General features: G+C 34.2%; 1 protein-coding gene across 1 annotated transcript in view; it reads right to left on the bottom strand.

The window, feature by feature from the left end:
* Positions 1 to 27,129, bottom strand: part of LOC134857159 (otoferlin-like) — a gene marked incomplete in the record, with an annotated part of 123,098 nt that overhangs the window by 23,857 nt on the left and 72,112 nt on the right. Inside the window, 6 exon segments of the mRNA XM_063873537.1 lie at positions 352 to 461; positions 933 to 1,122; positions 5,476 to 5,991; positions 6,399 to 6,499; positions 7,032 to 7,206; positions 26,805 to 26,969. Coding sequence (XP_063729607.1) covers positions 352 to 461; positions 933 to 1,122; positions 5,476 to 5,991; positions 6,399 to 6,499; positions 7,032 to 7,206; positions 26,805 to 26,969 — 1,257 coding nt within the window.

Here is a 27,129-nt window from a genome sequence, read left to right as displayed (position 1 = left end):
AAACAATCAGGTCCAAAATAGAAAGATAAATTAGAATCAATCAATCTTATGTTACTCTACCTTTTTCTGAAACATGCCAAAAAGTGAGATACGTTAACATCTGAAGCCAGACAAGGCAAGATGCTAATAGGAAGAAAGCACAAATTATTTCGGATATTTCAGTTAATAATCACCAAATCCGAAATTGGCTCGCAGTGAAAATCTGTCATATCAATGCATGTTTATTAATTTTCCATCCAGTTTTCTCTGTTCAACGAAATACTGAACATTTTCATTCTGGGAAATAACGGAAAATAATGTGCATTTTCATAAATGAATACGAGTATGAGATGTCGCGGAATGTTTTCATACCTCGAAACAAACTTCGTCCTTCTTTTTCTTTTTTTTCTTTTCCTTTTTTTCTGCTGACTGGTTTTTCTTTTCATTGAGACTCTTTTTGCCTTTTGGTCCGTCTGCTTCGTCTGAAAAAATGCAGCTACTTATGTTGGGCAATGTTTATGGTTGCTTGTTGAACTAGTAGCAGAGTTTTTCATCGATATTGATACAATTTTTACAATCAGCTGACTTTCAACTGAGGTGAAGGGGAGATTCGCACCCCTTGGGGCACCACGCAAAATTACCATTGCCAACTAGCAGACCAAAAATGAAAGAGAAACCACTGAGTCTAAATAAATGAAAAAAGATTCGAAAAAACCGCAACTACAGAAACGTCCAAAGACTTTTTAGAAATATTGTCAATTTGCAGACTCTAGTCAGTTCGAGTATAGAGCCCTCTCGGCTATGAATTTTAGGTCGAGCTATGACATGTGTTCGAGCCTCGTCGGTCGAAACATAAATCGCAAACTTCGACCCGGGGAGGGGGAGGGGCTTCTGATTCTTAAATTTTCTTAAAGGGCCCCTTGAAAAATCCGCGGAAAAGAAGTGAAGCCGACCGTCTTCGTCATCGTGATCTCCCTGCTTGTTCTTCTTTTCCACGTGACCTAGCGCGAGCAGAGCGGGGATGTCTGCCCCGTACGTCTCCCGGAAACAGTGCACTGAGGCGAAGTACTTGGTCCACCAGTCCAACACTATCTCGTCCTCATCGTCTTCGTCTTTCTGCTTCTTAGACTTACTCTCACCCTTCTGAAAGACACTATGAGTCAATCTCTATTTTTCGCGAGTCAATCTCTATTTTTAGTGAGACAATCTCTATTTTTAGTGAATCAATCTCTATGTTTAGTGGGTCAATCTCTGTTTTTAGTGAGTCATTCTCTATTTTTAGTGAGTCAATCTCTATTTTTAGTGAATCAATCTCTATGTTTAGTGGGTCAATCTCTGTTTTTAGTGAGTCATTCTCTATTTTTAGTGACTCAATCTCTATTTTTAATGGGTCAATCTCTATTTTTAATGGGTCAATCTCTATTTTTAGTGAGACAATCTCTATTTTTAGTGAATCAATCTCTATGTTTAGTGGGTCAATCTCTGTTTTTAGTGAGTCATTCTCTATTTTTAGTGAGTCAATCTCTATTTTTAATGGGTCAATCTCTATTTTTAGTGAGTCAAGCTCTATTTTTAGTGAGTCAAGCTCTACTTTTAGTGAGTCGATCTCTATTTTAGTGAGTCAATCTCTATTTTTAGTGAATCAATCTCTATGTTTAGTGGGTCAATCTCTGTTTTTAGTGAGTCATTCTCTATTTTTAGTGACTCAATCTCTAATTTTAATGGGTCAATCTCTATTTTTAGTGAGACAATCTCTATTTTTAGTGAATCAATCTCTATGTTTAGTGGGTCAATCTCTGTTTTTAGTGAGTCATTCTCTATTTTTAGTGAGTCAATCTCTATTTTTAATGGGTCAATCTCTATTTTTAGTGAGTCAATCTCTATTTTTAGTGAATCAATCTCTATGTTTAGTGGGTCAATCTCTGTTTTTAGTGAGGCATTCTCTGTTTTTAGTGAGTCATTCTCTATTTTTAGTGAGTCAATCTCTATTTTTAATGGGTCAATCTCTATTTTTAGTGAGTCAAGCTCTATTTTTAGTGAGTCAAGCTCTACTTTTAGTGAGTCGATCTCTATTTTAGTGAGTCAATCTCTACTTTTAAGTGAGTCAATTTCTATTATAGTGAGACAGTCCCTATTTTTAGTGAGTCAATATCTATTTTAGTGAGTCAATATCTATTTTAGTGAGTCAATATCTAGTTTAGTGGGTCAATATCTAGTTTAGTGGGTCAATCTCTATTTTTAATGGGCCAATCTCTATTTTTAGTGAGTCAATCTCTATTTTTAATGGGTCAATCTCTATTTTTAGTGAGTCAATCTCTATTTTTAGTGAATCAATCTCTATGTTTAGTGGGTCAATCTCTGTTTTTAGTGAGGCATTCTCTGTTTTTAGTGAGTCATTCTCTATTTTTAGTGAGTCAATCTCTATTTTTAATGGGTCAATCTCTATTTTTAGTGAGTCAAGCTCTATTTTTAGTGAGTCAAGCTCTACTTTTAGTGAGTCGATCTCTATTTTAGTGAGTCAATCTCTACTTTTAAGTGAGTCAATTTCTATTTTAGTGAGACAGTCCCTATTTTTAGTGAGTCAATATCTATTTTAGTGAGTCAATATCTATTTTAGTGAGTCAATATCTATTTTAGTGAGTCAATATCTAGTTTAGTGGGTCAATATCTAGTTTAGTGGGTCAATCTCTATTTTCGTGAGTCAATCTCTACAGCGCCAGATTTAAGTCAATACTTCCGAAGTTCTCGCATCAACTCGCAACAAAAAAAGAACTCGACAAAAAGAAAGCGTTCATGTGAAACATAAAAACAATCTTCTAGGCACCAACTTGCATAAAAATAAAACTCCAAATAAAATTTTAAGACATGCACAGTTGTAAGTCAAATTTCATGTCGAGTCCCATACTTACTAAACATGGCTGCTCGGCTCTTTCTACAAACCCCCCCTCCCCATCACCCCCTGCGAAATTTATTTTAGTTTCATAATTTATTTCAAAATGTGCGATTGCTAAGAAATGGCTGGCTCTTTTTCTCTTTTTCCTCCCCCCCCCCCCCCCCCCCCCCCACATCACACGAGCTTCAATATATATGTGTAACTAGTGGTTTTACGAGGTTGAGTATGAAAACCAAATATGTTTGTCGTGACCTTATTAGTCCGTATGTAAATTTTCAATACAATCAGACGATGTGGTCAAAAAATTTACAGGTAAAAATTTGCAGGTGGGGGGGGGGAAGGAAAAAGAGCCAAATGGCTTGCTGACTATTTTCTGTAAAACCACCTTCCACCAAAAGTTGAAGCTTAAGTGAGGTTCAAGTTAATTGGCTTTTTTATTTTGTGCAATTTTTTCTGCGACAGTGACATTTTGGGTTATGAATTAGTTCAAATATGTAATCGTGTTTACAATTACAAGCAAAAATTTAACGGAAAGCAAATTGGATGAACGTAACTGCGTAGATAGCCCATAAGCAACATGTAGAAATTTGACTGAAAACCCATGCGTCGAAAGAAAAGTGTTGTGGTCTTCGACTTCAAAAGCTTTTTTGTTGACTGATCTTGGCTCATTAATCACCCAATCATCCCATCGTATAAAGCTTCATCTCTGCTTACCATTCCTTCACAAGCACTCAATTTTTGTTATCAACAGAAAATTGGAAAAGTTTCAGATAAAAGAAATAATTAGAGAGCGATTTCCCAGTTTGTGACTTGCATATATCTGTATCGAATGTAAAAAGAAGTTGTTTTTGTGAAAATTTTGATGGAAATATGGTAATGTAAGATTTCAAAATAATTTCTACAAACTGAAATTTTTCCTTATGTCTATAGTTAGTGCATTCTGCATTCCTGACATGTAATCTACTTTTTCGTCGTGTTTCGATTTTTTAATGAGCACTTCGCTCTCCGAGTCATCCGAATGGTGTTCGCCGCCGTCATCGTAATCATCGCCATCAGCGTCGTCAAAAACCGACTTATTCTCGTCAAAGCCGATATGAGACCCGACTAGAATGTCACTGTTGTCTTTGAGTATATCTGCGGTTGAGTTTACTCTCAAAAACTGGTGTTCGATTTCTGCTGCCGGTTCAGGTACATTGTTCATAGTCAACTCAGTTTGAGCCTGGTTTAGAAATGCCAGTGTTTAGTAATAAATAATCAGTCAAATTTTTTTTGCCGTGGAAAAATTTGTTCCAACTGTGTAGCTGAACCAAAAAAATCAAAATGTGAAATGTGTCTACAAAATTTATATAATCGAATCGAAAAGACAATCTCGTATTTTCAAAAAAGGGAACATTTTGTCGGTACTACTTTGCTACCATCTTTTCGAGGTCGAATAAGCTGGCTTTCCGGTCTTTTCAAAACTTAAAGTAATTTTTTTCTACAAGAACCGAAAAACCGCTTTTGTTTGAAAAGTATCAAAAATCGCGTGTTGGCATTTTAAGATTCCGTGGTTCCATAAGAAAGTAATTAGGCTCAATGGACAAAAGGTGAATTAGCAAATAAAATTGGGCACTAAATAGGAGAAAAAGAGAAATTTTTGAAAAAAGGAGAGAAAGATTGTCGAAGGGGGCGTATTTTCAAAAAAATTCCCCAAAGCAGCACTAAAAAGACCGTTTTGGCCAAATTTTCTGCGCCGCAGGCAAAATTTTGAAAAAAAAAGCCAAAAAAGGCGTTTTTAGGCTTTTTTTGGAAAAAATTGACCAAAAAAATTGCATTTTTTCGGCTCGCACTTCCCCCTCAAAATTATTAAATTTTGGCGGCAAAGGCGCCTTTAGAAAAAATTAAGGGTCCGTCTGCCAAAAATGGTTATCTCAAAATAGTATAAAGGTGGGGCCCTTTGGGTCGGCACGGGGTCGAATCCCTGAGGGGAAAGCGTCTGCCCCCCTCCCCCCTAAATTCGCCCCTGTTCAACTTAATTCATTCATCTGAGTCTATCATCTATATAGCTATCCAGGTACCATGTTAAGTGCCAGGAAAAATTTCGTTAAGAAATTAGTTACTTTCAGTTTTACAAAAAAAACAACCGGTAAGCCTTCACTGACACAGCTAACCTGGGGCTCCAAGCCTACGCCCGTTAGAGCGAATTCAGCACCCAGAACAACCGGAGCGAGGAATGCTAGGTTCTTCGTTTGTGCGTGTTTCGGCTTGTGGTGCGAGAATTTGTCGACGAGGTTGTTGAATCTATTGCCCGGTTCAGAATGGGCGGAGCTGAGCTGCATGAACGAAAAGGGAGAAATTGAAGAGCCCTTCACACAGGAAACACGAAATTATAAGATGATAGACCAGCGCAAAATAGACCTGGAAAAGATCCATTACCAAAAAAAAAAACATGCAAGAATTAACAAAAAACCAAGTTTTTTTTACAAAGTTTTAGCTCAAAAAATGAGGTTTAATTTTATTTGGACTTAAACCCCTGGGTTATCAATTAAGAAGCACCAAACCTTCATGGAAAGCAGTAAACTATAATTATACTCACAAGCTTTTCAAAAAGGGTGTCAGCTTACTTTGTTTTTTGCCGCTTGTTTTGGCGCTTCTTTTTTACCCTTTTCTTCTGCAACTGCATCTGTTTCGTTTTCATTGTTCTGAGGAACCAAATCATGCTCATCATTTTCATTGCCCGAAAACTTTAAATCGGTCGGAGCATTCGGGTTAGTTTGAAATTCAGTTGTTTCTTGCAAGCTCAACGCTTTAATCGAAACCGACTTCCTGGATCCGGTTTCGGAATTTCTCCTGCTTTTCAGTTCCAGTCTTTCTGATAAATGCTCTGGACTTTTGCTTCCTTGACGTGAGTTGTTTTGGCTTAATATTGTTCCGTATATATTTTCAGAAATAATTGGATCCTTCAAACTCTGGTTAGATATTGATTTTTGATCCAGATTAATGAAACTGGACCCTGATCCTGAATCATTGGTTGCAGTTTGATACTCTGATTTGATTGTCTGGCTTCTGGAAATTAGTATTTTCCGGTCATCGTATACTTCTTCCAATATCAGGCACGGGTTGTCGATTCCCTCAACCAGCTGAGAAAAAGAAGTTGAACTTAAATCAATCTTGTTAGTAGCTGTAAATATAGAACCATGCAATTATAGTTTTAATCATGCTTCAATTAGACACAAAATAAGTTTAAGAAATATATTTTAGTCGCTTTTTATGACCAAATTTTTATGGCCAAATCGCCAAAACTTTGTTCTCCTAGTCTACGGTTTAAGATTTTATAATGAAAATACCGCTTTGCGTAAAATGCTTTTCCAAAAAAGGGCGTTACATCATATCCTAAGCCATTAATAAAAAATCCATACCCGAAAAAATTTTTTTTTAAATCCAGCCCCTTGCTTAATTGCTTGCGGAACAAAAGTTAGCCAATATTGAGATCTGATGCATCCAAATACACGTGCATGTTGAAACACGGAATGTAAGTAATTGATACCTTCTGCCGGATCTGTTGGTCGTGGTCCATCTGGATGATGGTGTGGCCCAAGTGACTATCTGGATCTATCGGGGTATCTTTCAGGAGAGCAGAGGGTGCAGCTGGAACAAAAGAGCCAGAACAATCCTGGTTTGGTCAGGGCTTTTTGAAATTAAATATGCCAAAAATAAAAATATCAGATAGACGAAATTTACGCGGATATATCAGAAATACGCAGAAACGTCTGAAAACAAGCATAATTTGTGTAATGAAGATCTCACAGACTGGTTTTTTAAGATGATAACTTATTTAAAAAATTATTTTAATGAATGTCGACATATACTGGAAACAATTTATTATTATTAAACATGTAGCAAACCGCTTCCTTGATCTTAAGTAACTTCTCATATGAAATGCACACGAATTTTGGAGGCACGCTTTGGAGGAATTTTGATAAACTGAACAATTTAGTTTTCAATAAACTATTTGTAAAACCAAACTGATCAAAATGGGCAACAAATGAAGTGAAATTATTAATTTGACACTCATTTTTTGGCTTTTTGTACCGGTCAAAGTTGACAAACTCTTCGGATTAAAAAAAACGTGATTGAATTTTTTTTTATTTGTTTTCATTTATTAGCTTTTTTGACTCACAGAACGTTGACATTTGATCATCATTTTGATCCCCCTTGTCAGTGTCGTTTTGGTGTATGAGGGGGGCTAGGGAGTGAATACTGTGGGTCCCCACCAGGGTCTCCCTGCCGAACTTCCTGCAGTCCATCACCCGGATGGTCACGGGGGGCATGTACACCTCCCGTTCTGGAAGATCCTAAAAACAACCAAATATGGACTAAAAGAAAAGCTCTCAGGAAGTGAGATTAGAAACAAACACAAAAGTTTGATCTCTTTAACTTTGATCCCCCCCTACCATCCATTATAATGATAACATTTTTCGTGACATTATAATAAATGCTAATCAATCATAATTGATTATAATTTCTCCGAAACTCTCTCATAATCATTTATAATCTATTATAATCCTTTTTTATGTCAAAATTTCAAAAAATGAGATGTTTTGACTCCCTTTGGTTCATGCATCTGAATACAAAGTTTTACCACGAAACAAAAGTTTCATCGGATGTCAAAAGAATCCCACGGTAGGTGAAATATAATTCTTCGATATAAATCATGAAACTAAAGCTGTGTGCTGATATTTTGGTGGTGAAAAAAAAAACTTAAAATGTGCATCATGAATGTGGATCTTAAAATGTGCATCTTAAAATGCGCATCAGGGTGTGGTTATTCTTTACTAGGTTTCATAGGGGTTGAAGGGAATAGTTAAAGAGATCCAAAACGTTGTCTTAGAGTCTGAATAAAAGTCTACACCTATGTAGTGTAAATCAGGAATGAAGCACTAGTCGAACTAAGAAACAGGTAACGGGGTGTGTGCGGTTTCCAGCTGAGTAACTTTATCCACTTATCGCCCAAATAATTGTTTTTTTTTGTATTTTTAGGCCATTCATTTGTAGGTGGCCGAGGATATTTTTTTTTAAATCAAAAGGCGCTTTTGTTCAAAAAGTTGCGCGTCGTGCAGAAATTATTTAAATAACAGGGTCGCTTGACTTTTCCAATAGAAGTCGGAGAGTTATTTTGGCCAATCCAAAAGACTGCTAAAATATACAAATTCTTTTTTTAAAAGCACTAGCCATTATTGTGGAACCTGATCTAAACTAAATTTTATGATTGGATAAATTAGATATTTTACCACTGTAAAGTATTTAATATTAACCAATCATGATCCATCTAACTAACAACCCACTTATTTGTAAGTGCTGAAATTACTTGTAATTTCAGCACCAGAGAGATTTGAATTTAACTTAGAAATTAGTTGCCTCTCCAAGAGAACTTCAGCAGCCGCAATAAACCAGTATACCCTAGATCTATTGAGCCTAGCAGAGACTAGTTAAACAACCTGAGACTAGATAGTATAAGAGTAAGATTAGGATCGGTATTAGACTAAGAAGTTGCACGAATCTATCCGGCCGAAAATAAGATAGCGTGACGAGCAGACGGTGTACCCTATCCGAAATTACTCTATGAGTTAACCACCTCGGTTCTAACTCATCTGGTGCGACCATAAGTCTCGAACAAGACCTTAATAGCTTAGAATTAACCAAAAATAGATTAGAATTTAGACAAAACATTTTTAAAATGTTACACGACGATAATTTAATCGAAATGTCTCTACGACTCAATAGATCAAAGCCAATATTCCGAACGATAAGAGAACTACCCGGAATTGGAAGAAGACCTCGAACCAGAGACGACATACGACAAAGTAGAAACGTACCAAATAGTTATATGATAGTACGGCAAAAGCCAACACAAACTTTTATATTTAGAATCTTATTAGCAATGAATTTAGATTTTCATTTGCAAACTTAAATCTTGAAGTCAATCTTCATGCTCATTTCAGGCGCTAAACAAAATATTAATATACAATAACGATTGATAAAAATATCTCAGATCGTTTTCCTAAAATTCTGCAGTATTCTACAAAACATGTTTGGAAAATATTTATTGAAAATCAAAATAAAAATTAGTAGCATGACAATAAACTGTTAGTAATCAAAAAATCATCAGTTGTCCCAGCTTCATCACCTAAAACATAACAGCAATCATAAGCTCACTAATATCATTAAAACACTAAATCTTTTCTTAGATAAATTTAAACCATTTTAAACTTAAATTCACTTAATCTTAAAATCAGATCATCAAGGCTTATCCTTGGATCTTAATTAATTTTCTATTTAATTAAATTTACAAAACTTGATCATCAAGGCCTATCCTTGGATCAAAAAGAACAATTTTGTTCTTCCCCACCCACTTAGCTAGTGTCTAACGACCTCAAACGTCGATTCACTATCCAACCCTTTCAAAAAACCCAAGACTAATAGAAATTTTTGAACAAAACTAATCATTCAAATTAGGATAAACAGTGAAGAACTTCGGTTATTCATCCTTCACTTGAACCCTCCTCTTACCAGACCCAGGATAAATCGTAGACTTAGTAAGTTTAAAATAGTATCTAACGAACTACTCGCGTTCTAATTATACCTGAACCTTGTGGATCGATTTACTATTCTCCAACCCTTGAACACAATCATTACCCCTAAGTAAGATTAAGTAAGCTAACACCTTAGCTTATACTAGCCACGAGAAAGTAAAAAATCATTCTTCGGAATCGATATACTTTTCTCTCCAACCCTGAACAAATAGACCCAGGTTAAGCTAACCAAAAAATCGTAAGGACTAACAATTTAAGAAAATAGAAATCATCTAACAACTTTTAGCATCCGTCATCCTAAACTTTATGTCATTTAAAAATCTAGGAAACAAACAAACAATCGTTTTGCACAACTGTGAAATAGATAACAAAAAATACGACCTTGTAATCACACCTCACACACAAACAGTTGGATATATCAGAACAAAACGACAAACACTAAAAAGGAAAATAATAACTAAACAAAGACAAATAACACGAAAAAGATTTTCCAAAAAAAGAAACGCATTTTCAGAATCAGAAGCCAGCAATTTAGACGAACTTTCTAAATTAAAAGAATCTATACATAAAAATTGCCCCATTCACGATCAATTATATTTTTCCGACTCAGAAACAACTTCAAATTCATCAAAAAGAGGAAAAAGAAGAATAAAAAAGCAATATAAACACAAACCAGTACATTTATATAATTGGAATCAACCAATTAGACACATCGATAATTACCTATTAACAGTCATTAAACAAAAAAATGAGCCAAACACACACTCCAAGTGAAGATAGTCCAGATGATGATGATATCTACCCCTTCCTCGTAGATGCACCCAATGATAGAGGACAGCAAATATTTTGCAAGAATTTACTTCTAAATTTATTTGAACCCGGAATCAGCCCATGTAAAGCAGAGTTCCCAGATGTAAAGATCAAAAGACAAATTATTGATCACTATCTGAAAGATATATGTAATTTGACACAACAATACGGAATCTACACCATAGAATTTAGTTCACCAAACCCGAATCACCGCAAATATATAATTCAAACAGACGATCTTGATTTAGAATTTTCAAAAGTATTCTCAGAATATATAAAAAGCATACAATATCATAACTCACAAAGAGCAAACTCCATATTTACTAATGAAGTTTTTGCCATAATATATAGTTATATCTCAATATTAGAAAACGAAATCCCAATCCCAAATGTCTCACCGACAGAGACATCTAAACATATAAGGGTACGACATGAAATCACACTATTTTCAACTTTCCTACATATAATTAAAGAAAATTTCACTAAAATGATGTTTCAGAACATACAAAACATGACTTACAAAAAATTTTGGCATGGTTTATAATAGATTATTTCACACATAATATAGATTTAATTTCACAAGCAAGAAAAAATTTCAGACCTCAAAATTCAAACGATGATACCGCCATCACAGAACACTCAGACTACGTTTGGGACCCCGAATGGTCTCATTATGCATTTATAAATATCCCACAATCAATTGCAAGTCAAGCAATAAGTACAATATCTTATACAAGAGATTATGTAAGAGTAGTACCATTAACAATTGATGCAACACCATTAAACTACAATACATTTCTACCTGATACGCGAAATAACAGCCTAAACTCGACCGTCATACACAATGAAAACCTCAACGGAACTAGGAATCTCACTCAACAAGATATTCAAACACCATCAAACACGCAGAACGTTCACAAGAAACACTTTTGCGGAACACAATTATAATTACGCACATTCATCAAAAATAAACTATCCCCCACGAAAAAATAATAATAATCAGATAAAATCTCGATATTGGGATAACCCAATGGCAACAACCAACTCAGTAAATTTTCAAACTAATTCACATCCTCCACAGGATCATAGTGAAAATTACCCATTCTTTCAACAGAATAAAAATAAAAAACAAGCACCTCATCAAACGGATTACCTATCCTCTGATGATGATTATTTACAACCAGATATATTTGCACCATATACCCAACAATATCGCGGACAAGGAGTGCAAAAACCATATACATATCATAGAATTTTTTCTCCACATCAAATAGATACACAAAATCAACAACCAATACAAATGCAAAACCCGATTGATACACAATCTTTTCAACCAATTCAGCCACAAAACCCAATGATTACACACTCGTATCAACCAACACAAATGCAAAATGAAATACCACTTCCATATTACCTTCAACAACACGAAATAACAAAAAATCAACTTTCAAATTTTTCACAAATGCCAAATGCAGCAGAATCATTACAAATGACAATGAATCCACACCTTATGGGTGGATCATCAATAACATCAAACAAACCATTAATGGTATTCACAGGAACAGACCCTGAATATTCTGTAGAAGATTATTTAAATGCAGTAACAGCAAATTTAATTTTAAATATAGGACCTGAACCAATTAATACGCCACTACATCAAAATTGGATACATCGACGCACAGCGTTGATACAGACAACCTTAGACGGCGCAGCACAAAAATGGTTTTCAGTATTGCCTATAGAAATAAAATCAAATTGGAAAAGATTTACACAAGAATTTTCAAAAATGTTTGACTCCGAAAGAAACAAACAACAACAAAGAGTTTTATGTAATGAAATTCGCAGATTACCAAATGAAACCATCAAACAATTAGCAGTACGTATCGAAACACTAGTTCGAAAAGCATATTCTTTAAATACACACGACTATAAAAACACAAAAATGACAGAAGTCTTAATGATGACCTTAACACCTCAATTAAGGAAAATAGCAATAAAAAAGAGAGCATCCCATCCCTCCTCAATTCGAGAGCCCGATTTAGATTTTCGAAAACTAGTAGACAAACTAGAGCAAGCGGAAATTACAATGAAACTTGAAGAAACAGAAAATCTGAAATTACAATATGTTAACCGAATTGAAACAAATACCACAAATATCAACAATATACAGGAATCAGATACAGACCTTGTTGAAAAAATCACTGAAATACTTAATATTTATGAAAAACACCCAAACTTTAAAGGCAAACCATCTTTCAAAAAATGGTGTAATTATTGCCGACGATACGGACATAGTATTTCTGAATGTAGACAAAAACAACAGGACAATCAAAACAAACCTCAAAAATATAAAGAACCAAATAAATCATTCTATCAATACATGAAAAAAGATCAAAATCTACCGAACAAAAATGTATACAGCAACAACAGTTCAGGAAAACCACTTCCGAACAATACCAATTACACGAGAACTCAATCACCATATAACTCAAGTTATAGAGGAAGATCACCAGAACGAAGAAATACACAAAATTCATCACAAAATCATTATAATAGACCAAATAGTCAAAATAACTACTCCAGATCAAATTCAAATACAACACAATTTGTCTCTAGATCTAATTCCCAATCAAGGAATAATTACTATCCAAACAATCAATCACGAAATTCATCATACAATAGAAATAGAAACTATTCCAATAATCGAAATAGAAGTTATTCAAACAACCGAAACCAGAATTACCCGAACAATCGATCAAGGAATAACTCATACAATAGATCAAACTATAACAGACCAAACAATAATTATCAAAACAGATCACGAAACAATTCACAAAATCGACATTCAAGTTATAATAATCGCTATAGAAACTATTCCCAATCACCACACAGAAATAATAACCACTATAATAATTCCAACAATCGCCACAGAAGTAGTACACCTAAACATCAAAGACATATTAATCAAGTACAATCAAATCCAGAATCAACATCAGACCCCCCAGGTATTGATGACACAGGAAATAACGAACTACAACTAAATCAAATAAACTGTGAATCATCAGATTCAGAAAGTGATACAGAAAACACTATCTCCATCAATATGATAGCAGTCGAAAATGACTACGAACCTATTATATATGAACAACCTTTTTCATCACATGTATATGAAAATCAATTAGAACTCCTTCACAATTATTATATTGAACCCATCCATTCTACACAAACGGCACAAGAAACTAACGAAATCAACACTACAAATCAATCTCATGAAAATGACAAAACAAAATGCTTGAATACAAATCACATCTATCAAAATACACAAAAAGAACAACCCAAAGAAAAAATTTGGACAATACCATTTCTTTTAGAAAGCCCAAGAAACAAAGAATTTCAACCACCAGATCTTGAAATTATTTTTTAATTGATTCAGGAGCAGAATCAAACATAATAAACATTCCCACATGGAATGAGATAAAAACATTACACCCAAAACTAACGCCTCTTGAAACCTCCAGTAAACTAGCAACAGCACAAGGATCAACATTGGTAAACTATGGAAAAATTCAATTATTTCTTCTCCCCACAAGAACAATAGAGCAAAATAAAATTTTAAATAAACCATTTAAACAAATATTTCATATCACTGATATTAAACCCAATATCATTGGAATACCATTTATCTCTAAATATATACCAACAATCAACATTTTGAATAGTAAAATATTAATCAAAGATAAATACACAAAAACAAAAGACACATCCCTAACATTTTTTCAAAGATTAAATAAACAACCACCATTCTTTTCAAAATTTTATCCAATATATAACCAACAAAGAAAACACCTGAAACCACTATCAGGAAACATATATAATTTTTCAATAAAACAAGTTCACCAATATGATAAAAAACAGAATAAACAACAACTCTATATGTCAGACTTTGAATTCAAACCTATCCATAAATTTTTCAAAATCACAATTTCATCCATAAAATATTTGAAAAACTCGAATTCAGATATTATTTCGTTACATGTATACAATAATACACCCTAACAAGTAACATTACCTTTAGGACTTTTGGGATATTGCGCAACCAACGTTACGATATCACCAGTACACGAAAAAGCATACCGCGTAAATAATATACTTCAGTTATTAGATATTTGTCAATCCACAATTCTTAATGAAGAATTATCCATAAATAATATAATAAGTAATGAAAAAAGAAATACAGATTATTTCACAAAAACCCCATATTTCAAACCTACATTCAACATAAATAACTATACAGAGAATCAACAGAAATTTTTAACAATGTTTAACATCCAACATTCACAAATAACACAAGACGAATTTGATAAGTTAGCCAAACAGCTAATAAAATATTCATCAGTCTATGCAACATCCAAATTTGATGTTGGTAAAATCAGTTCATCACTACATCTTCCATTAAAACCTGACGCATTTTTCAAAAAACAAAGAGCAAGTAAAGTACCAATTCATTTACACGATAAAGTGAACAGATTACTCGATATTTTAGAACAATACAAAATTATCTCACCGGTAAACAAAGAAGAACAACCAAAAGGTAACACATTTATCAACCCTGTTATCATCCTAGCAAAAGGAGAATCATTAAAAATAGTTCTAGACGCTAGATATCTTAATTCACTAATAGACGAATCAAAATGCAATTGGCCTATTGAACCAATACAAGTTATTTTAACAAAAATAAACGGAAAATTTTTTACAACCGCAGATATGAATAGTGCATATAATCAAATGCCACTAGATGAACAATCGCGACGCTTAACACAATTTGTTATTGGAAATCAGCAATATGAATTCAACCGCCTATTCTATGGAATATCCATAGGACCAGCAGCATTTTCAGATTTTATGAGTAAAATTTTTAGACCACTAATACTCAAGAAAAACGCAATCACCTATTTAGACGATGTTTTTATTCAATCACAGACAAAAGAAGAAATGTTCAATGTTTTAGAACACTATCACAAAATATTTCAGAACGAAAATCTGAAGGCCGCCCCCGATAAACCACACTTCTTTTTAACAAGAGTTAAATTCTTAGGACAAAATATAGAAAGAAAAACAATCACTCCATTAAAATCACGCATTGATGCTATTCAAAAGCTCCAACCACCAACAAACAAAAAGAAAATCCAAGAATTCCTTGGAATGTTAAATTGTTAAAGCAAATATGTCTATAAAATGCAATTATACCTAAGACCATTCTATAATATACTTAGACAACAAAACAATTTTGAATGGAACACAGAACATCAAGCACGATTTGAAGAAATTAAAAAACTCTTAACTGAACAAATTTCGAATACAATTCCAGATCCAAATCAACCATTCTATGCAATGTGCGATGCTTCGAATTTTGGCATCGGCGCAGCATTATTACAATCACACAATGGTACAAACAAAATGAACCTTATATCTGCAAATTCTCGACTATTCACTCAAGCAGAGCTACGACTCTCAACTCTAATGAGAGAATGTACAGCCATAATATATACACTAACAGAATATGAATTTCTGATACTTGGATCAAAACATCCAACAGTTCTATTTACAGATCACAAACCAATCATTTTTCTCCTTACACAAAAATCCAACCCAAATCACCGAGTTTATAGATTTCAATTAATTCTAATGAAATTCCCAAACTTACATATAGTTTGGACAGCAGGAAAGAATCTTGCATTACCAGACACTTTAAGTCGAAATACACCACCTGAATTACTTACACGTAAAACTACAGTTGAAATACCCAAAAATATAAAATTTTACCTTGCAGAAAACGAAACATCACCCCGACTAGAATGCAAATATGCAGTAAAAACTGACGTTGAACAATCACAAATAAACAATCTACAACACTTCCCACTTTATTTAGATTGCCAAAATAACCACTACGAAGTTGATCTACTTGGAACATCAACTTTTAAACCAATTCCATATTCACAATGGATAAAAAATAACACCCAACAAAAAAGAGTAAAACAACACTCGCATAAAAAAGTCCTTTTTCCATTAATCGAAAAAGAAAATCTAACTGATAAAATAAATTTATCAGGACCGCAAACAAACGATTCAAAATACACAATAAATCAAGTTTTTGACCTCCATGACCCACTTGATACAATTCTTTTATCTAAATTAGAAATAGAAAACATTTTTCTCCCCCCAACAGATAAAATTACAATTAATACCTTGAAAAAATATCAAAATCTTGACCCAGTAATTAGACAACTAAAATCATGGCACAAATATAAAACTAAACCCGTCAAGGCAGATACAACTATTTTAGGAAATAAAACACTCCTCCGATATTTTCGAAAATTTAATAATACAACAATTAACGAAAACACAGACCTTCTAGAATACCAATTAAATGAATCTACAGTTCCCTGTCTCCCTCTAAGTATGATTCTTATAGCTTTTAATATCTCACATACACAAAACATTAAAGGACACTCTGGATCAGAGAAAACATATTCAAATTTCATACAAAACTTTTATTTTCCAAATGCACCAATTTGGATGAAAGTACTATGCAATGATTGTAGAGTATGTCAGCTAAATAAACCTTATCCAAATCAAAAACAAATAGCACAAAAACAAGACTTTAAAGGACAAAGTTTGTACTTTAACCACCGTATTTCATTTGATACAAAAGGACCAATTTCACCATCATCCGAAGGAAACTCCTACATTATGGTAATTGTTGACGCGTTTACACATTATGTAGCACTTAACCCAGTACCGTATTGTAACGCTTATTACGCTTACACAACACTCTATGAACACTGGATAGCCAAATTCGGACTACCAGAATTTTAGTTACAGACAACGGTACAGAATTCATAAATAATGAAATCATCACACTATGTAATTTATATAACATCAAACACAAACCACGTACCTCTCATGCACCTTGGACAAACGGCTTAGTCGAAGGTATGAACCGTTCACTACAAGAATATCTTAGTTGTATCATCAATGGAAATGATACAAAATACACTGAATGGTCAGCAGATGTAAAACTATTTCCCTTAGCATATAATTCACAAATCACGACAACTCTAGGAATGTCACCATATGAAATGGTTTTTAATCAAAAGCCACGCAAATCAATTATGTTTACAGCAAACTCTCATAAAAATGCACAAAGTCTTTGCCAACCGAATAAAGACTCAATTTGTTATAACCTACCTTTACACACACACGATGAAGATCATTTTCATCACCCACAAATTCTTAAATTAGCCTCCGGTACACACACCGAATGGATTTTAAACAGAGATAAAAAACACAATGAAATTTACCAAAAAGTAACAAAAAAGTTGTTACAAAGGCAAAACATTAATGAACAAATAAATTCACGCTTTACACCAGCCTCCGATTTAAAAATTGGAACATTTGTTTTAATACCCAATTTTAACACTCACAAAGGAATCTCTAAAAAATTACAAACCCTTCGAAAAGGACCTTACCAAATAATTGCCAAACCCACTGATGTCACATATAAAATCACCGACTCAGACAAAAAAGAAATTGTTCAACATCGAAACAATCTATTACCTTATTACCCAAAAGAATACGCACTACGCGAACTAACTCAATTATATTCTTTCACAAGTTTAAAAGTTATTCAAAATAACCCACATACGGAGAATAAAACAAAGGAACAACATGACATTCATCTCGAAAATCAAAATAAAAAATCAACCACAACAAAAAACAATACAAAAAAGCTAGATCAAAATATACCTCAAAAAGAAAGAAAAAATAGAAAATTGACAGAAAAAATAATACCCCAAGAACAAATTGACAAATCAGAACATAGAGAGTCATCACGACTTAGAAATCAACCACGTAAAAACTATAAAACATTCATCCCACAATCTAAAATATTAAAGAAAGTCGAATTTCAAAAACAGCTTTAATTTCATATTTAATAATCTTTGCACCTCTGAAATATTTTGAACTTTCATTTTTCAAAATAACATGCTGACAAACACGCAGCGATTCTAGTTCATAATTAGCCAATAGGATTCATCCAATCCGTCACTTTCTCTAACTCTAACACAGATCAACTAGACGAACGATAATAAACTCCAGGCATATCTATAACTATAACTTTGCGACCTCCAGGTCAAAAATAAGCGAACCACTCCAACTTGACAACTAAAATAAATATCACCATAATATCATAACCCTCCCTTATCTAATAACCCAAAGATCAACAATATTTCCCCAACTCCGATCTCAAATACCCCCCAGACAATTATGTTAAATTAGCCTAAAGTAAAAGAACGACCATTTTAATTAGCCCAAAGTATAAAAAACTCAAAAATACCCCAGATCATTTGACAAATAAAAATAAAGAAAAAGAAGACCTCCCGATCACCATAAAATTTGCCCCCAACAATTTTTCACAAAACTCAACCCACTTGTCAAAAAACCAATAAATAATCCGACCACACTTGAAAATTGCCCCAAACACCAAAAAATATTCGATCGAGAAGCCATTTCTTAAATGCTCTTCTCTCGACCAGTCAACATAATTCTTAACATTCTCATAAACTTTTTAACGATATTTAAACTTTTAATCATATTTCTTTTTGATACCTTTGAATCTTTTGTAATAATCTTAATCATTTTTTGCAATATTTTTTTAATTTTCTATTCCATATTTGAACTATACCTCCAACTTTCGAAAGCTATTGACTATATCCACAGGTACGATTCACAAAACTTATCTAAATGATACGAACCATTTTTAGTAGAACAGATATTTTTTTACTATTTGTAATTTTTATAACATTTCTATCATCCCTCATCTTGACAATATGCAAATGTATAAAGAAAGCAATCATCACATTCGCCCTAGCAACAATCCTCCTAATTCTTTTTCTAGAAGAATACTATAATAAACATAAATTTTTCCACTAAAAGAATAAATAAAAAACCATCAAAAATTGCTAACCAACAATCACTCAGTCAGTCTTCACCGACATCATCCCAAGATAACCCAACACCATCTTCAACTACCCAAAACCCCCAAACATCCACACAAATTTCCTTTCAAGATAACCCATATACCTTTGAAGAACGACACGCTCGCTTATCTGAACCACTAGAACCAGTTCAACGACAAGCACCTCTAAGCGAACCAACATATAACTTATACCCAACACTACCACAAGAATTAAGTAGAATACGAAATCCTAGTCAAAACCAAAATACAGTCGAAATAAATAGACAAATTATACATCCTCGACGAAACAGAAATTTTCAAACTCCCCGAGTTCATTTTGATATACCTCAATCCCCAACACAAAGTACTCCAGAAAACCCCATTGGTATATTACCAGAAACCCCTACGCTTCTTTCACAACGTAGCACCTCAAGCCTACCCTCAGATTACTTAGGTTCAACACCAACATCTGAACAAATTCGTGAAAATCCCTTTAACCCCACAAACCAAACATCACGACTACCGTATTGGACAACACATTCATTCACACAAGGTGAACCAAATTTAATCAATGGTCCAATAGATAATTCTACGGATACAACAACATCCTCATCACTACCAGAAACATTATCACTGCCATCAACACCATCAATCAGTCAGATTTCACCACCGCCTTTTAACTTAAGTTTCCCAAATAACCTCGACGCTAGATACCGAGAACAATCATCAACAAATATTCCTTTAAGACTAGACTGGAATACATTCACAGCACCTCCACCATTATTTGGACAACACCCAGAAAGTAACCGACTCCACAACTGGACACTTAATAGACTACAATATCGACAAGACATCCACGAAGACATTCGTGATCATAACATCCAAATACTCCAACAAAATAGTCTACAATTAAAATTTGAAATCACGGTTAAACTAAACAACATTACTCAACATCCCTACCCATTAAACCCACCAAATATAACAGCTCAATCACTACCACCACCATTTATAACAACTGAAGTAATCTACAAATACGACAGATATACCAAAAAGACAATTGGTTACATCACATTTTATAACCCATACTCAGGATTATCATACACATGTATATTCTAAAAATATTAATTTTTCTCCAACTCTTTTTTCTAGTAATCTCCAATCAGAATATAAACCCTTCCCCCCGATCAGGACCCCAAGATTTATTAGTAACACATTACGATTGTGAAGAAAATGAACAAAAAACACTACACAAGTATGCAATAAATCAGGTATCACAATGCGAAACAGAACCACAAGCCATAGAAACTACAAATGTAATAGCGACACTTTATTCAAAAGCCCGAGCAACAACAGTTATAGGATATAAATTCACAGCAACATTTTCTGAAAAGAAAGTCCATTGTTCACAAGTCTCAAATGGAAATAAAAACCGACTTGACCACGAATCGTTCTACCAGAGTAATATCGAACGACTTTTACATCTCAATCCCGAAGATTGTAAAAACAAGTTAATCAGACTAAATATCACAAGAAATAAAAACACAGATAGAAAATTAGTATATTTCCAAGTTTTTGCAGATTCTGTACATCAAGCAGAACTTGAAAGATATCAAGGACATATAAAACTAGATGAAAAATACCCATACAACGGCGCACACGGAAGATTAACTTATGACATACACGATAAACACTGGATACCACACATTGGTACAAATGACCCATCAAACTGCAAAGCAGACACAAAAAATAAAGGATATCAAGAAATCATGTTTTTCGATTGGAAAATACAACTCGAAAAAATACAACTCACACGCGATTTATCTGACAACACAATGATCAAGGAATTAGATTACCCTGTAAAAACGATCAAGGCTATTGTGACCCTACAACACGAACACAAGCAACAATTGTTTGGTTCCCCGAAGACACATGTACAACATTTCAAGTAGCAAAAATACACGCTCGTATGATAAATTTTCACGAAAAATATTTTATACAATCAATTCCATATGAACAAGTCCATCCATCACGAAAACAAAGTTCTAATTTTAGAAACATACACAATATAGAAAATAAATTGACACGTTTTCAAATATATCAAGAAACAGAACTTGCATGTAAATACAGAAATCCACTTCACAAAACACAATACTCCGAGATATTAGTTGAATACGAAAAAGGATTCGACATGACCACTGGAAAAGTAAAAATCGACCCATACGCCACAGGTCACCCTATAAACGAAGGAACATCATATATACCAGTTGATTTTCAAAAAAGTAAAGGTCAACCTGGTGGACATCTAAAGCCCCATGATACTAGAAGCACACGTTTACAAGAACTATCACTAATGAATAGTACATATTTCGGTAATATCCACTATGATATTCACCTAGATATGAAATAAGACTACACAATTAGCCGCATTTTTCAAGAAATGTCACTCGCTGAATTAGAAACACTTCACCAATTATGCGAATTAGAAAGGACACAAATCCTACAATCACTTGCACTAGCAGTATTAAAAATACCCTACGCAGGATATTTACTATCAGGAAATAGATCAAATTTTTTAGACTACGAAGGAAACATTTTATGGTTTTATACCTGTACCAAAAAAGTATCACCACTATATGTTTTTGAAGATAAACGATGCTATAAAAGAATCCCTATCTTTTATAAGAATGAAGTACATTTCGTTGACACACTTTCAAGACGAACCTATTTCTGGGATACCGCAGTCCCATGTGGATCAGAAAATAGCCACAATGTAGTACAACTGAACCCTGATGAAGATAAATACTACCTTCTTACCCCATATCCCACATTAATGCAATCACTCAAAAAATTTTCACCTGAAAGCATAAGAGCTATTGCTCGAAACCCAAATTTTGACCTACAGTCAATTGGAATATATTCAAAATCCGATATCCAACATCACATTAGAACACAACAATTCCAAGAATTATTAACACAAATGGACACTATACAAAGACAATCAATTGACCAAAACTTACGCAAACTTGCCGAAACCGCAGGATTTGCAGATATTTATACACAAGACTATAGCGGATATTTTAAAGACATTAAAGACTATATATATCTAAACGGTGAAAAATACCGACCACAAGATATCTCACCTATAAATATTTTTAGCTGTGTTACACTCAAAAATGAAATTCTTGATTTTCTAGGATGGCCCTATTACATCTTAGAAAAATTAACTATTTTATACGCAATGTTTAACTTTATAGGATTTCTTTTTTCACTTTTAAAAGGAATCTATAATACATGCGCTATACACACACAAGTAAATAGACAAGCAAGTGTAGCACGCATACTATTTGCAGGATTTTTTGGAATTTTTTCATCATCAAAAAACAAAATTCTTTTAGACGCACAAATAAAAGAATACAACACAAAAATAGCAACAAGACAGAACACATATGACGAAGAACATAATAATGTAGACATAACGCCTACAGCACCACAGTTACCACCCCTACCACATAACCATCCAATATCCCTAGCCCCACGAAATTTTCGAAATTTAGCAATAACACATAATCCAAATTTTAGACCAACCATATCACAAAGTCCCATTCAACATATAATGACACATCATTCACTAGATGAAAATACATATGAACAAATTATAGAACAACCCCATACCACCGCTTTTCAATCTCAAAATAATAACTTTTTTAGCCCACGATGAGCCGACAGCTTGGATCCCTACACCGCTCAAATTCCCATCCAACCAACCTCAACACTCCAATTACAATGATTCCACTTTTTGCTTTCCCGCCACCCGATTTCCCTTCCAATAATGTAACATCAGGCATGAATTCAGACACTAATTCACATATATCAGTTTTATACTCCATTTCACAACTCAATAACCCAAATATTGAAACCCCTGATGAATTTGCAGATTCTGAACCATCTCCATCCAATAATTTTCAAACCAACTCCTCAGCTTTTCAAAACCCCACCAAATAACCCACTCCCATCCATTTCTACACCCTCTTATGCTTCACAAGTCACCCCAACCTACTCTTCATTTCATTCACACCGATGATCCAATTCTCCAGATACTCCCCAAATCTCCCAGGAACTAGATAATTTTATCACCCTACAACAACAACCCTTCCACCTTGAAAACCCCACTATAAACCAGATTTCATCCACAATAGAATCATCAAACCCACCTACCCCTACACCCTCTTCAGCTTATACCGCATCATTAGCACCATCATCCACATCCACCGAATCATCAATTAGCACTAATCGAGCTTACCGCACTTTCAAAAGAAAATTCCCAAACCATCCATTTCCAACAAAACCAGGAACAGCCCGTGAATATATTAATCATCCAAATCACACTAACACAAAAGATTTTTTAGCCATCACCTTACCCTCATTTCCACAGTATACTTTGAATACCCCTAACGACACTAACGACACACGTAGTTTTGTAGATGAACAAGTTTTAATGCCTACACTTCATTGGACATCATATTATCATTTTACTAACCCCCTTTGCCTACCTTTATCCAATACTCACATCGATATAGAAAGAAATCAAAATATGCTATATCGACTCACCACACCCCTAACACATAGACAATTTACTTATATAGGATATAAAAAGTCACTAAAAACATACACTGCACCCCGAGCTAACGAATATACGCTAGAATATTACGATCATAACATCATCTGAGCTAACCAAGACCAATTTTTAGATGATGACCGTTTCGCTAACCCACAAATCACAGATCACATTCGATCACATCATTTCTGAAGCACTAACCGACACACAAGCTTACGAAAGTTTTAAAGAAAAATTTCAATTATTTTCACTAACCTTTCATTTCCTTGCACCACATGAACGAGATTTGCACTGCTCACACGACATTATGTTACGCACTAAACAAACCCACACATACACATATTATCGCTTCATACAAAATCACTTTGATCTACACACTCCATCAAGACAACCACACCATCGTTTTCAATTTATTAACTCTAAGTACACTTCACCATTTTTTCTTAACTTCACATATTGCATCAAAGATTCTAACCTTCACGGTATTCTTCGCAATAATGACCCCATAACCCAAATGTATATTTTTTGTCCCATCACGAAGACCTTCAACGCAGAAGAATCCAGACCCTTCCTTATCCCACATGAATTTGTCCAACCTATAGAAATCCCGATATTAGAATTCATTCACAACACTAAATACAATCACAAATTATATAATCTCATCCAAAACACACCTTATGATTTTGCAGTTGGCACTGAAGAACTAAAAACCATTAAAGCACTTCAATTGTTTTGGCCACTGCTTCAAACTAAAAACATCATTCGCATACTAGCAAAATTACTAACAAATTCCGACATAATACACGACATCTTCCCCCACGGTTTTTCCCCGACGACTAACAGGTAAGTATAATTTATCATATTCTCTACTAATAAATTTGAAATAAATACTAACCATTCCTATCCATGTCTTATTTAGATTTTTAGTCTTCATCCCACGATCACCTTCAAATTACACAAAAGAAAAATAAAAAATAGAAAACTTCTTCATTCAAAACTCTATTAATATTTTGCACTAGATAAATTCAATAAAATTCATACCAATGTAGTAAATTAATTTATAAATTATTTCCCTAAAAGCAGTTATTCTAATAATGATGAAAATTTGTAACTTAATTTTCCCCCAAAACTAGCAGTAAAATTGAAATTCTATGTAGTAAATTGATAAAACGAAAATGCAGTACTCGATATTTTCATTCACTCGCACAAGAATTCTATCCAAACTCGCACAGCTTGCCCACGAAGAATTGTTTAAATAATGAATTTCAGTTTCAAGCTTTCACACTCAACAACTCTAACACACGATAACAAGTTTCAAACTTTCCTTTAACCCGGTTGGAAAGGAATTATATACTAAAGAAAACTAACCAACGCAGCTTACTAAACACCACAACACATAGAATAACAGCATGACTAAGAAAAGGAAACCAACGGTACCCAAACCGGATTAACCCAGTTTAAAACTGGATAATTTATTCTTATGAAGACTATTATAAAGTCTAAGAAAGAAATAATAAAACACAAAAAAATCGAAAGACAAACCCATACCAAAAACAATTTGATTTTTGAAAAAAAGACACAACCAACGAAACATAAGAAAAACCACTATAAACCCAACATAAAACGTTATCACATAACAGGAACTCTCACGAAAACCGCACGAAATCATACTCCCACTCCTGGCCTAACCCACCAGAGAGGACGTCCTGAGCATGCTCTATAGCCGGCCTAACCCACCGCGCTACATCCACGCTTTGTGACCACACTCCTATTTTTAATAAGAGATACTCAAGGGTGAGTAACTCTTCAAAATGACCGAACTAAAACAAAAAGCTTTTGTGAAAACAACTAATCAAAATCATAATTAAAACATTAAACTAATAAAAATTTTATAAAATGTAAAACATACTTTGCAGTATATAGATCAGCATACAACACCAAAGACGAACATCCAAAGACAAAAGGACACCACTACACTCTAAAAAGAATGGCCAACCACAATCAATATGCCGTCCACAATCACAACTCAAAGGATTTAGAGTACGACTTGACTTCGCAGAAAAGGACTTCATTGAACTAGACCAATGACCACCTCGATGTTCAAGTATACGTACAGATCCGAGTAACCAGGCATCCCCTCCACGCACAATCTCCACGCCATTCCCAGACTAGGTTGAACACAAAAGAAGTTCTCTACATGGAACAGAAAAACCTGTCATAGCCAACCATTCTGAAATCAGATTTGAGTTTGTTGCGAAAACCCAGTCGTTGTCATGAGAAGACACAGCGATTGAACCTGGAACTTCTCTAACAAGAAAACCCAGAAGAAATATGATGTTCGCCAAATACCAACGTCCATCATCCATCCTTTAAATTGCAGAAAGACTATTCTAAAAAACTCTGTAAAACCCGGATGGGTGGAACCTGATCTAAACTACATTTTATGATTGGATAAATTAGATATTTTACCACTGTAAAGTATTTAATATTAACCAATCATGATCCATCTAACTAACAACCCACTTATTTTTAAGTGCTGAAATTACTTGTAATTTCAGCACCAGAGAGATTTGAATTTAACTTAGAAATTAGTTGCCTCTCCAAGAGAACTTCAGCAGCCGCAATAAACCAGTATACCCTAGATCTATTGAGCCTAGCAGAGACTAGTTAAACAACCTGAGACTAGATAGTATAAGAGTAAGATTAGGATCGGTATTAGACTAAGAAGTTGCACGAATCTATCCGGCCGAAAATAAGATAGCGTGACGAGCAGACGGTGTACCCTATCCGAAATTACTCTATGAGTTAACCACCTCGGTTCTAACTCAATTGGGAGGTTTATTTTTATGAATAACTCTGTAACTAGATATCGTTTGGAAACATTTTGATGTATTATTTGTTTCTGCTCAAGTGACTCACAATTTCGGCGATGAACTTGACAGGGATCGTGAAGTTTGGTCTCCTCTCGATGTCCAAGATGGCCTCCGAGACCAACATGGAGTTGCCGACTTCTATGATGACCTTGGGCTTGTCCACCTTCATGAAGTTGATCCGCTTCAGACCCCGAAGCCCCCAAAACAACACCTGTAAATGGAACCTTGTGAGAGCAGAAAAGATAATTCAAACACACGGAAAATCTTCACAAAATTTTCGAGGGTCTTGGTTGCTTCTAAAGTAATTCAAGGCAAATCCGCCTTCGATTTTTAAATTAATTACAAAAAGTTCAGGAATTTTACATGCAATA

This window comes from Symsagittifera roscoffensis, chromosome 1 (genome assembly GCF_963678635.1).
Source record: "Symsagittifera roscoffensis chromosome 1, txSymRosc1.1, whole genome shotgun sequence".
Classification (NCBI taxonomy): Eukaryota; Metazoa; Xenacoelomorpha; order Acoela; family Convolutidae; genus Symsagittifera; species Symsagittifera roscoffensis.
Note: the sequence above shows the minus strand (reverse complement) of the source record. Positions and strands in the feature narration are given on the sequence as shown.